Consider the following 13737-nt stretch of genomic DNA (forward strand, 5'->3'; position numbering starts at 1 on the left):
TTGTTACGTTTATAAATTTACGGTTTATCGTATGATTAGTTGTGATTTTAATTTAGATCTTTGATTTCTCTTAGTATCTCTCCTTCTCACTTTCTTTGTTCATCAGGGGACCCGATATCGCTCAGAGACATAATGTTCGCGATTTACATTTGCTCACGGTCGCAGACGGGCCAGTTCTGATATTAGTCAGAGGATTGCAGAGTGAATATTTTACCTTTAAGTGGTTGCGCCTGCTCACTCCTCTTAAAGCGTAATGGGAATAATAATCACAGGAACTGCAACTTGCTAATACAATGATAATCAGCATCAGATTATCCCTAATGCTGTGCTCTATGCTCCAGTCATTGAGTCCTACGGTTTGATCTATCCTGGCACCAAATCTGTGATAATAAAGGACTCCGATTGATCCATAGTAACAGAAGCCGCCTTAGAGTAATTCAAGATTAATCAAAGTTAGTGTTTATTTTAGCCAGGCAAAAACATCAAAATAAAGAAATTAAAAGACAATTATACACAACTGATCAGCATACAATATAACTCAATTATAAATAGTATAAACCTAGTTTCAAAGATTTATCATTTACCTGGCAATAGAGACACACCGTAACAGTGTGGGAATTCTGGATACAGATGCTTCCCTGAGTGGTTTGCCCCTTCTCCTTAAATACTTAACCAGAACAAAGAACAATAAACACTTAGCACCCAAATATTTATGCAGCTTTTGGTTCTTTCGTACCCAAATGGTCCCACCTGTCCTTGAGGCCTGACAGCAAATGTTTATCAAAAGATCTTTATGAGCATCTCCCCACAACAGAGGAACAAACCCGCTTATCCTTCTTTTATGACCTGTTTTACCGGTGCAGGAATGTAACCTTTGCACTGATGTGAGAATGAAACCTGTTTACCAATCACACCAAAACTATTTATATTGACCATACAGAAACAGCTTGTGGCAGTATCTGTGAGATTTGCATGTTTGTGTGGCCCTGAGACAGAGGTCATTTTGAGACACTTGTTAAGAAAAGAGACCATTACTTGCCCAACTGAATCTATGATTTGTTTTAAAAATGTTGGGTGAATGACATCATACGGACAAAGTGCCGGTTTGATCTTGACAATCACACCCTTCAGTGTCTGGAGGTTAATAGGTTCAAAAACCTCCCAGAAAACAGAAGCAGGCGAAAAGCTAGGAGGGACAGTTAGATTAGAGCAGACACTAAGTCTTAAATTAGTGATTTTATCAATGAAGAATTTTTGGAAATCCTCACATAGAGCATCAGAAGCAACAGAACATGAATTAACAGATGGATTCACAACAGATTGGATGACAGAAAACACAGTTTTTGGATTAGAATTATTAGATTCAATAAAATTTGGAAGATAGGCAGCTTTTGCAGACTTAGCAGTGTTTTGATAAGAAGTTAAAGAGTCTTTGAACATAAGGAATAAGGCATGCAGCCTGTCCCCTTTCCATTTGCGTTCAGCCTTGGAAGAAGCCTGAGGGAAGATCTATGGCCTGAGGGAAGAAGGATGAAGGTGACTAGGATTTTGTATAATAGTTTTTGCTCTACGAATGATAGCAGTGTTAATCAGAGCTGACAAATTGGGAGTTGGAAGACATTATTTTTGAAGAGGTGTTTGTGATTTTAAGTAGCTTATTTCTATTAGTTAAAGAGAGCATGTTGAAATAGCAAGTGGCACAATACAAAAGAATAGGTTCAATGATACTTCGATAAAGGAGAAGCAAAAGGCATGGTTTAACTGAGACATCCGAGTTAACGTATGACAGATAGTCTTTGTTGGCAGAGTCTCTGAAAGTCTGTGATGTGTTGATCAAAACTCAATTTCTTGTCCATGATAATGCCTAGGTACCTGAAACTGTTGACAATTTCCACTGGCTGGCCATTATTAGAAATAAGTCAGTGAGAGGTGGAGAGATTTTGATGTGTGTCAAAAATGAGTTCCTTTGCTTTTGTAATATTAAGGAGGAGATGACTATCCGTACACCATTGGTTGAAATGAGCAACAGATTAGTGATATGCTGTAACTGATTCCTTGCCCGTGAGAAGAGCGAGTATGGCTGTGTCATCGGAATATTTGAATTATCTTATGATGGGAGAAGGGCTCCAGGAATCGTTAGTGTATGACGTATAAAGAAAGGGACTGCGGACGCAACTTTGAGGGCTCCTGTTTTAACAGTAATGGTGGCGGATGTCGTGCGGTCTGTCACTGAGGAAATTATTGATCCAGTGAATTAAAATAGGCAGCACATGAAGATGGTGGAGTTTTGTTATCATATTGGGACGTTGGATTGTGTTAAAAGCAGAACAGAAATCTATAAAAAGAATCCTGGCATAATGGCTGGGGAGTCCAGATGTTCAAGAAGAGTATGAAGAAGGGATTGTTACGGCCCGCTCGTGACCGCAACAAAGGTGGGATCACCACAACACGTAATTAATATAAGAAATGGAATTTATTGAACAATCTAGAGGTTTACAAAATGCAAAATGCTGACAACAATAAATCTCAAAGCGAGGCAACCAGAGGCCAGACGGAGATGATGTCAACTCTCTGTAATCTGCCCCATTGCATGTTGACAGATAATCACTTTGCTTCTACCATACTTATAACAGACTTGGATCGTTTGTGATTCTGTCTTTCATCCTTGACAATCTTCATTGTCTTGAGCCTTCACTTTTCCAATAAAATGCTATATTGTCAGTAGCCTGGATAGCCCACAGTCATTATGCTAAATCATATCACCTTCTACTGGATGTAAAATGCTCTATAGTAGCAAAAAAACATTTGCCATTTTATAATGTGAAGTTCTACTTCTATAGTTATTTTGGTGAAAGTAACTCAAAAGTAATTCAGGAGTAATGCAACGCATGACAATTCTGAGACAGTAATATTGCAATATGAAGAATTGCAAAAGCCAAAGGCGACGGTGACAAGGAACCAAATCTCCTTCAGGGCCAGAATGGAGAAAAAAACCTTGGGAGAAACCAGGCTCAGTCGGGGTGCCAGTTCTTCTCTGGCTAATGAACAAACAGTGTATGATTATGATTCTGGCAACATTACAGATCAGAATTCTTATTAGGTAAATAGATATTCGTAAGATTATATGGAAAGATTTGAGTCGTCATCCTGGAGACGGGTTTATTGAGGATGTCGTGTCGATGCTGCATATATAGGGGGGACTTTAATTGACACACTCTCTGCAGACACTCCAGGATGAGCTGGTCATGTCCAGGCGCAGGTCCACCACCTGATCTGGATACGGCCCAGATACGGCCGAGTGCAGTAAACGTCGGGATAAACAGAGAGACTAACATTAGCATAGATGCTATTTTTCTGATGATGTGACAAGTACATCAGGTGTTATGGGAAGTGTTCCTGGTTCCGGCTGACCTAGTTAATGCAGCCTAACAATCAGTCAATTGATCTGAATAATGAAAGTTAATAATGTTCTGTGTGTATGCCATAGTAAAGAGATGTGTTTTTAGTCTAGATTTAAACTGACAGAGTGTGTCTGCTTCCCGAACAATGCTAGGAAGACTATTTCAGAGTTTAGGAGCTAAATAGGAAAAGGATCGACCGCCTGCAGTTGATTTAGATATTCTAGGTATGATCAACTGGCCAGAGTTTAGAGACCGCAATAGACGTGATGGAGTATACTGTAATGTGTTAAGAGCTCGCTAAAGTACTGGAGCTAAACCATTTAGTGCTTTGTAAGTAATAAGCAAGATTTCAAAATGTATGCGATGTTTAATAGGGAGTTGACAATGTTGACAAAACTGGACTAATATGATCATACTTCCTGGTTCTAGTAATAACTTGAGCTGCTGTGTTTTGGACCAGCTTGAGTTTCTTTATTAACCTCTTAAGATCTGGGACCATTTTTGGGAATTCCGCCTGGATTTGGCCTACCCAAATTAAAAAAAGCTTCCCATACACACATACAGTGGTCTAAGTAAAACCTACTGCACACCACACAGGGGACACAGGAAAATACAGGGATGAACACTAAAGCTATTCATTTTGCGTAATTAGCTTTAAAATGACATGCCCACAGACAGCATGCAGAGGCCCTCGTCAAATAAATTACAGGTTGGCATTTCCAGTGATATTGCAGGAAGTGGCCACCAGTGATTTATTCAACAGGGTTCCTGCAGGCTGTCTGTTGTCCATTAATGGGTCATATTTCATAATTAAAGTTGAATTATGTGGTAAAACCTACTGTACACCACACAGGGGACACAGTGAAACATAGTGATGTACATTACAGCTATTCTTAAGGCATAATTAGCTTTAAAAATGACATGCCCACAGACAAGAGGCAGAGGCCCTGTCGAATAGATCACAGGTAGGATGCTGTTTTTATGGATCTGATGAATTCCCGGAAGCATGTCATTGGATTTTAGGAAACTTCATCACATATGGTGAACCCTGTCGAATTAGTTACTGTCTGTAACTTATTCGACAAGTTTCCTGCAGTCTGTCTGTTGTCAGTCCATTAATGGGTCATATTTCATAATTAAAATTGTATGTGATAAAACCTTCTGGACACCACACAGTGGACACAATATAACTCAATCATGTACATTACAGCTATTAACTGTGCTTAATTGCACGATAAAAATCCAAAAAGAGTCCCAACTTCCAGGACCACCACCGCTCTCAGCCAAGCCAGGGACGGCTCACAGGTGAACAATACACCCTGCATTAGAAGAAACATCTCGTTTTACATCTGACACGGTGCTTTCCAGCATAGCCATTGAGCGTGGCTATTGATTTCGACATGTCAGACAGACAGGTATCAATGTTGTCGAACTTATTTCCGATCTTTAAAACAATTACACCATTCAATAATATCAATATGAAAAACATGGCACTTCAGTGCTCGCAAGTGGTTTTCTGTGACACAGAAAGCTGAGTCGCATCGCAACTAAACTTTGTCAATTGTATGTGCTTTAAGGCTTGCCGGTTTGGACATTCAAGCGATTTTAGACCATCAGATGTGTATAATTATATTGAACTACTGCGCTGATTTTGCCTGTTTCTCTTGAAGCCAATACAGAAAATGACTTAAATGGCAATTCATTGACTGGCTGCTGGAAACAGACGCTTAAGCCGTAAAGTTCTGCATAAATGAGGCAACTTGAGTGACAGGTGGATTGCTGTTTGTCTGCTGTCTATTAGTCATCACGTCACCTCAGCTCCGCCCACATCCACGTCACCTCAGCTCCGCCCACATCCCGCCTCTTTGCCCATTTTCAGTTATCCGTGACTTGAGTGATGCGCAGTAACTCTGCCGAGATAGCAACGGCCGCACTTTATGCTTCAAACCTGCTCTTCAGTACCCTAAGGGTGACGTCACGGACACTACGTTCATATTTTTTTACAGTCTATGTTTGTGACACATGAACACAGACTCGGAGTCATCCATGGTTCTGTCTCCCCTTCACTCGTCATGTTGTTATTCACATTTCTGTCTGAATCCTTGTGGTGGCGATTGCAGTCATCCAAATAAAGGGAAAAAAAAATTCTCATAAACAATGTATTTTGCGACACCACGAAAAAAATGATAGAGAATATTATAATAATAATACATTTTAATAATAATAATAATAATACATTTATAATACATTTTATTTAAGTGTAAGAATAATAATAATACATTTTATTTAAAGGCGCTTTTCTCGGCACTCAAGGACACTGTACAAAGATACAATAATACATTTAAAAAACAGTAAGATAAAAATAAAATATAAATAAGTAGATAAGAAAGAATAACTGAAAAACATGTGACCTTAAGTAGAATAGGCAATTTTAAACAGATATGTTTTGAGGTGCGATTTGAAGTGAGAGAATGAATCGATGTTTCTGAGTTGCAGTGGTAGTGAATTCCAAAGTCGGGGAGCAGAGCGGCTGAAAGCTCTGCTCCCCATAGTAGTGAGGCGGAAAAGGGGAACAAACAAGTGTATGGAGGAAGAAGATCTAAGAGAGCGGGTCGGGGTTTGAAACTGAAGAAGATTAGACAAATATGGAGGTGATAGGCTGTGGATGGCTTTGAATGTTAAGAGAAGAATTTTCAATTGAATGCGGAATTGGACCGGGAGCCAGTGAAGCTGTTGGAGAACCGGAGTGATATGGTGAATAGAGGGGGTTCTGGTTATTATGTGGGGAGCTGCATTCTGGACCAGTTGAAGTTTATGAAGGGATTTTAGAGGGAGACCGAAAAGGAGAGAGTTGCAGTAGTCCAAACGTGAAGTGACGAGACTGTGGACAAGGACAGCTGTAGTGTGGGGAGTAAGGGAGGGGCGGAGGCGATTAATGTTTCGTAGATGGAAGTAGGCAGACCGGGTAATGTTATTGATGTGTGAGTGAAAAGATAATGTGCTATCAAGGATGACACCCAGACTATTGACCTGGGGCGAGGGTGAAACTGGGGAGTTATCGATAGTGAGGGAAAAACTGTTGGTTTTTGATAAAGTGGATTTAGTACCAATGAGTATAACCTCAGTTTTATTACTATTTAATTTAAGAAAGTTGTGTGTAAACCAGGTTTTTATTTCGGAAATGCAGTCAGTAATAGTGGTAGGTGGGAGAGTAGATGAGGGTTTGGTCGAAAGGTAGAGCTGTGTGTCATCAGCATAACAGTGGAATTGGATATTAAATTTGCGAAAAATATTCCCCAGGGGAAGGAGATAAATTATGAAAAGTAAGGGCCCCAGGACAGAGCCCTGGGGAACACCTGAAGTGACAATGGAGGGACTGGATTTAAAAGACTTTAATTGAGTGCGGCCAGATAGATAGGATGTAAAACAGTTTAACAGAGTCTGGGTGATGCCAATAGAAGCTAACCTATTGAGCAGGATAGTGTGACAGATGGTATCAAAAGCTGAGCTCAGGTCGAGGAGAATGAGAATGGTAAGGAGTCCAGAATCAGCTGCCATAAGGAGGTCATTGGTGATTTTAATTAGTGCTGTTTCTGTGCTGTGAAGTGGGCGAAAACCAGACTGGAACTGTTCATAAAGGCTATTATCGGATAGATGGAGAGGCAACTGTTTTTTCAAGAATTTTTGAAATGAATGGTAAATTTGATATAGGACGGAAGTTGTTGAAATTGGATGGGTTGGCACCATGCTTTTTTAAAATTGGAGTAATGACAGCAGTTTTAAATGATATAGGAACAGTTCCAGTGGTGAGAGAGGAGTGGATGATATCTGAAATGTGAGGAACCAGCAACGGAAGACAGGCTTTAACAAGATGTGTGGGAAATGGGTCAAGTTGACAGGTAGTTGCCTTGGATGTTCTAACTAGTTCTGTGATTTCAGCGATAGTTGGGAGGTGGAAAGCAGAAAATAAGTGTATGGATGGGTCACAGTCAGCTGAATTGCTGAGGTGAGGGATAAATCCAAGGTTCTGGTGAATATTTTTGATTTTTTCAGTGAAATATGACATAATGGAATTGCAAAAATTGATTGTATAAAAGTGAGGGGGGAGAAAGTCCTGAGGTTGAGTGGACTTATTAAGTAGAGAAAATAATGATTTAAGGGTTCCCTTATTAGCAGTGATTATACTGGAGTAGTGGTGGGTTTTGGCACTAGCAATGGAGTCCATATAACATAAAATGGGATTATTATACATTTCTTTGTGAATAGTGAGACCAGTTTTCCTATAGAGACGTTCAAGTTGCCGTCCTTTGGCTTTCATGAGACGAAGGTCGGGGGTGAACCACGGGGCAGAGACGGAAAATGAAACAGATCTGGTTTTTAATGGAGCAAGGGAATTAAGAATATTATGGAGTCCAGTGTTGTAATGAGCAACCAGATCATCAGGGGTGAATAAATTATAAGTGTTAGAGGAGCAGAAGGAGTGAATACTTGAAATGAGCATGGTAGAGTTGATATTCTTTATATTCCTTAATGAGATGAATCGTGGTACTTTAGAGATAGAGAGAGTGAGTTTCACAGTAAATGAGATGAGAAAATGGTCAGTTATGGGAAGGTCAGCAGCTGTAAAGTCAGAAGGAGTAATACCAGAACAAAAGATTAAGTCCAGGGTATGTCCTTTTGAGTGTGTCGGAAAAGTAATATATTGCTGGCATTCAAAGCTCTCTAAGATGGAGGAAAAGTCTTTAGTAAGAGGCAGATTGATGTTGTCCATGTGGATATTAAAATCACCCAGCAGTATTATGTTTGATGAGAGAGAGGATAAATGAGTAAGAAAAGCAGCAAAGTCATTTAAAAATTCACTGTTTGATTTGGGGGGGCGGTAGACAGTAGCGATGATGGTTGGAGTGGGGCCAGATAACGTGCAGACAGCAGATTCAAACGAGCTAAAAACAGGAACAGTCACCGGCGAGACTTTCCACTTGTCGCGATAAATTATCGCGAGACCTCCTCCCCGGCCAGAGCCACGGGGTTGACAGATGTAAACAAACCCACTAGGAGTGGATTCATTCAGTTGTGTAAAGTCATTTGGCTGTTGCCATGTCTCAGTTAAACAAAGAAAGTCTAGCTTACTATCGGAGATGAGGTCCTGGATAAGATGTCCCTTGTCTGTCAGTGAACGGATGTTGAGCAGAGCAAAGTTGAGTGTGGCGTTGTCACAGCTGGTGGTGGTGCTAGCCGACCGAGCTAGGCGGGCTAACACGCTGTGGTCGACAGCCCGGTTCGTGGAACGTTGAGGGCGACGAAAGCTGGACCAGATGGATTTTATTGTTGTTGAATTGTTGTGGTGGAAGTTCCGGCGGGATCCTCTGTGGATATATCTCGGGCGAGGCTGGAAGGCGATGTCCGGATGAAGGTGTAGGGCTTCTGGCACAGGTCCAGGCAGATGACAGCGCAGCCGAAGCAGATCACTGGCCGAATATTGAAGCAGACCCGTCACTAGCAGGTGAACAGGTAGTAAGAAGAGCCAGACACAGACGAGCAGAATGTATGTCCTGCTGTCACCTAGTGACCAACGTTAAATAAAATAAATCAGGTCCAAGCCAGAGAAACAAAACAGACAGTCAATGTGTGGGTACAACAAATAGTCTTTATTGGGACAGCAAGCACTACTAGAAACCGTGTTACTTAAAGGGAAAAAAGTCAACTACAATGATGTCTCTGAAGCTGTCTGGGAAGAGGTTAAAGTTCGGTGACTTTGCAGCAGGTCGCTCCAACGATCCTCCCTCCAACAGAAGTCAAGCAGACACGTCCAGAAGATCACGGCAGTCGTCCGACCCACAGGAGAAAGTTATGGCACTCAGCAACAAACCGCAAATGCTGTGGGAGATCCCGGTGTCACCGAGACAGTCTTCACAGCAACACTGGGCCCAGGAGCCCAAGATGGATAATCCAGAGGCTAGAAGAGAGCACCAAGAATGACCACTAACGTCACAGATAGCAGGTCACACTTACACTGTAGTACGATAAAATATAATTACGGCCCTTCAGGCAGCATTAGAGAGCGTTGAGGAAGGTTCGAGTGTTAGAGAGCGTTGAGGGAGGATCGAGGATAGCCACAGTCTTCGGGACAATGCCAGCCACTGGAACCATCAGATAGGTATTGCTGAGGCTAAAAACAAGTGATCATCATGAACACCAACACCACAGAAAATGGACCCCCATTCACAATATGTGGTAATAAAATATAATTACGGCCCTTTAGGCAACATTAGAGAGCGTTGAGAAAGGTTTGAGGCTTTAGAGAGCGTTGTGGGAATCCAGCTGCAGTATACCGGTGGTCAACCAAAGATGCCTGGGAACTTGGGCTTCATGTGCAGAGCAGGAAAGTGCACTCAACACAAAATGGCAGCAGATCAGCAGTCACCAGTCCCCACTCTGTTCCAGAGAACCAGTTTTTATCTCGTTCAAACTAAGCAAACTATGACACTGCCAGCCCACATTGTCATTTTGAAATAGCATCAATTGCCAGTAAAGACGGCAGAAGAGGTACAAACCAGAGCAGGTGAGCTTACAGCGAACTAACAGCGAGCAGCGGCAGCAAGTTGTGCCAGCGTTCACTCGTCCCGTCTCCATATCATTATGAAATGATAGACTTTTTATTCAGTCCATCCGATATTTAATCCTGTCTCACAGCCCTACAGTATAATAATCTAGAATTGTGTGTTTTCTCTTAAATATAACTAAATATAACTTTTAATCTGTAATCTATTACATTTCCAAAATAACCTTCCCAACATTAGATCTTTGATCAAATGCCGCAGTGTCAGTGTGTACGGCTGCTCAAATGCCTGTTTTTGCTGTCCTCTGCTGGAGACTTTCCTTTGTTTCATGTTTGTTCAGTGATATTTAACAGGGATTCACACCGCTGGATGTTGCTCTTTTCTCTATCAGAACTGTGACTCTGGACACCAGCGGAGAGAGGGCAGGTCTCTGGACTTCCATGACAGTGCTTCCATATCCATGGGTCCTCTGGTGTGGTCTGAAGGGAACACAGGTGAACATTTAATTTATTTTAATAATTTGTTAATATAGCTTTATGTTGATTTCTATTGTGAATACATTGCAATTCACTGCATTATATTCCCTGTTCACAGATAAGTGGTTCCCAGACCAAGTGAAGGTATCGGAGGCTTCTTGTCTGTGTGCTTCACTGATGCTGTTACTTGTTCCACTGATGAGTCTCCAGATACACTTTTAGTTTATTTCCACAACATTGTACATTCATTTAGTCTATAATCATTTTAATTAATGTGGAACTGATGTCACACTCGTGGTTGTGGGTTACTAATAATTAATGTGGTATAATTCATGAATTAGTATTTAATCATTCACATACATTTGTGTTTGCTACATTCATTCCTTATTACTTGAGGGGATGTGCTGCAACAAAACCCATCAGATTCATGTTTATTCAAATCATGCAAAACCATAATTAGATCATTCCTGTTCTGTGGAAATATGGTATTTTGATTGTGTATAACAAATATAACTTTTTTTTTTTTGGTAATATTTTATTAATGCATTTATTATAAAGCAAGTAAAAAGGTCTGAATGATCAAAATGAAAAATAAATAAATAAACATGTTGGTTGGCCTCATAGTCTATACAATAGAATATACTTTTATTGTCCCATTCCTGGGAAATTTGTCTTGAACATCATGACACAGCCAGTTGCCTACAGACATACAATCTATAAATACATAATAATAATAATAATAATAATAATAATAATAATAATAATAATAATAATAATAATAATAGTAATAATAATAGTAATAATAATAATAATAATAATTATAATAATAAAAGCTAAATTTAAAAAAAGCAGCATCATATCTCAGTCATGAGAATCTCTATTTAAAATTTTAACCACAGTTGGCACAAAATAATTTTTGTAATGATTTGACTTGCACACCAGAACCTTAAATCATCTCCCTGATGGTGTTAAAATTCACATGTAAACTGAAATGGGTCTAGGAATTATTTAATCTGATCCTTTAAAACAGTTATAACAAGTCTTTCAAAGCATTTCATAATATTTGAAGTCAAAGCCACAGGTCACATACACTATTTTCCACTGTGATGCTATGATAATATCTATGTGAAGAGTCTTGCTATTTTGCTAATGGTCTTTGAAAAATGTTGCAGAACTGGTTGAATTGTTCTTTTAAGATGGGGTGAGGTTCAGTCAATCGTCAGATTACCAAAACATTGTTTAAATAACAATAACTAAGTAACTATCCATAATAACAAATAACTATCTTAAATAAGATAAGAACAAAGGTAAGCTAAAACAGTAATAAAAATAATAAAAAGATGATGCATAAATAAGATATGGTGCAATCAGTCGGACATATAGTGGCACAGTGCTCATTCACTAAATACACAGCTACTTTACAATCGATCCTAAATGTAACTGGAAGCCAGTGTAAAGACCTGAGGACTGGTGTGATATGGTCATATTTTCTGGTTCTGCTCAGAATCCTGGCAGCAGCGTTCTGTATGAGCTGCAGCTGTCTAATGGTCTTTTTGGGAAGGCCGGTGAGAAGGCCATTACAATAGTCCACCCTACTGGTGATGAAAGCCAGACCTCCAGACTGGACTATTGTAATGCTCTTCTGGCTGGGCTTCCAGCATGCACTATCAAACCCTTGGAGCTGATCCAGAATGCAGCGGTGAGAGTGGTCTTTAATGAGCCAAAGAGAGCGCATGTTTCGCCTCTCTTCATCAAACTGCACTGGTTGCCAATGGCTGCTCACATCAAATTCAAGACACTAGTTATCGCCTACAAAGCAACCACTGGCTCTGCACCAATATACCTAAACTCGCTCGTTCAGACTTACACAGCCTCCAGAAGCTTGCGTTCTGCGAGTGACCGACGCCTCGTGGTTTCTCTAAGTCTTGCCTGGAAACAAAGCATCAAATTCTTGCAATATTTTTCAGATGATAGTATGCTGATTTAGTTATTGCTTTGACATGACTACTGAAACTCAGGTCTGACTCCAAAATCACTTCAAGATTCCTGACTTGATTTTTTATTAGACCTTTAGCTTCAAGATATGTGTTCACCTTTTCATCTTTCATTTCATCTTTGTTTCCAAAAATAGTGATTTCAGTTTTGTCTTTGTTTAACTTTTTAACTATTAGCTTAGCCTTGAGATCTGCAATGGTCTCCTTCTGAGTTTTACACTTTTCATTCAGGGCTAACAGCTCAGTAATCTATTTAGCTGTGTTTGAAGATCTTGAATCTTTGCCTTAGACTTTTCTGCTTCTGCATTTTTAGAATCCACTTCTTTAAATTTAGCATCTAGGCTTGATAATAGAAATGGTGTCACAACATGTGTAGCCTTTTACAACATATGAAGTTTAAGGTTTTTTTTGGTCCCAGAAGGGAGTGGTGTGAACCTTGGGCACGTATCCAGGCCGGGGTCTCAGGATTATATGAGAGTAGTCCAGCCCAAATTCCAGGCACGATTCGTCGACTGAAAATGCCTGCAGGTCCCCTACCCTCTTGATGGAGGCCAATGCAGTCAGGAGTACCGTCTTTAGAGACAGGATTTTCAACTCCACTGACTGCAAAGACAAAAAAGAGAGGTCTCTGCAGTGCGGTCAGCACCAGATACAGGTCCCAAGAGGGTATAGAGGGGGGGAAGCCTGTAGAAGATTTATTTGTATTATTGAATTTAATGAAAAATAAGCTGTATATAAGACACTATTAGATATCAGATGTTTGCTGAGGTTGTAAAAGATGCATGATGGACAGAAAAAGATCTTGGAATGTGGTGACGTATGAGCCAGGAAACCAACTGGAAAACTAGCTGAAGGTTGTTACCATTTTGGGAAAGCAGCTGTGTATATATGCGAGGTAAACCAAAGAACTGGAGTTGTCTCCTGCAGGAGAGACTCGCTTTGTTGATGAAAATAAAGTCTTTCTGAAATCAAATGATCTTTGGGAAATTATTTTTGCAAGAAGAAAATTTCCAACACAGCCAGTACTAACTCTAATAGAAAACCAGCAAATTCTCTGGTAAAGTCTGCATTGTGCCCCGGTGGCCTGTAGACAGTAGCCAACACAAATGTCAAACGGGATTTATCATTTACACTACACAGCGTTACATAAAGCACCAAAACTTCAAAGGAATTATATTTGAAACTAGACTTCTGAGTAATACTGCAGATATTATTATAAATTATAGCAACACCTCCCCCTTTACCTTTCAGACGTGGCTCATGTTTATAACAATAATCTCAGGGGGTCCATTATAAAAGTTCTCCA

The 13737-nt window shown here is 40.1% G+C and overlaps 1 protein-coding gene across 1 annotated transcript in view; it reads left to right on the forward strand.

The window, feature by feature from the left end:
• Nucleotides 1–10703, forward strand: part of LOC137083467 (uncharacterized) — a 39150-nt gene extending 28447 nt beyond the window's left edge. The window contains exons 14-15 of the mRNA XM_067449423.1: nucleotides 10353–10455; nucleotides 10556–10703. Coding sequence (XP_067305524.1) covers nucleotides 10353–10455; nucleotides 10556–10659 — 207 coding nt within the window. The 3' untranslated portion in view covers nucleotides 10660–10703. The remainder of the gene's footprint in view (nucleotides 1–10352; nucleotides 10456–10555) is intronic.
• The last annotated feature ends 3034 nt before the right edge of the window (nucleotides 10704–13737 follow it).

This window comes from Pseudorasbora parva, chromosome 7 (genome assembly GCF_024679245.1).
Source record: "Pseudorasbora parva isolate DD20220531a chromosome 7, ASM2467924v1, whole genome shotgun sequence".
NCBI lineage: Eukaryota > Metazoa > Chordata > Actinopteri > Cypriniformes > Gobionidae > Pseudorasbora > Pseudorasbora parva.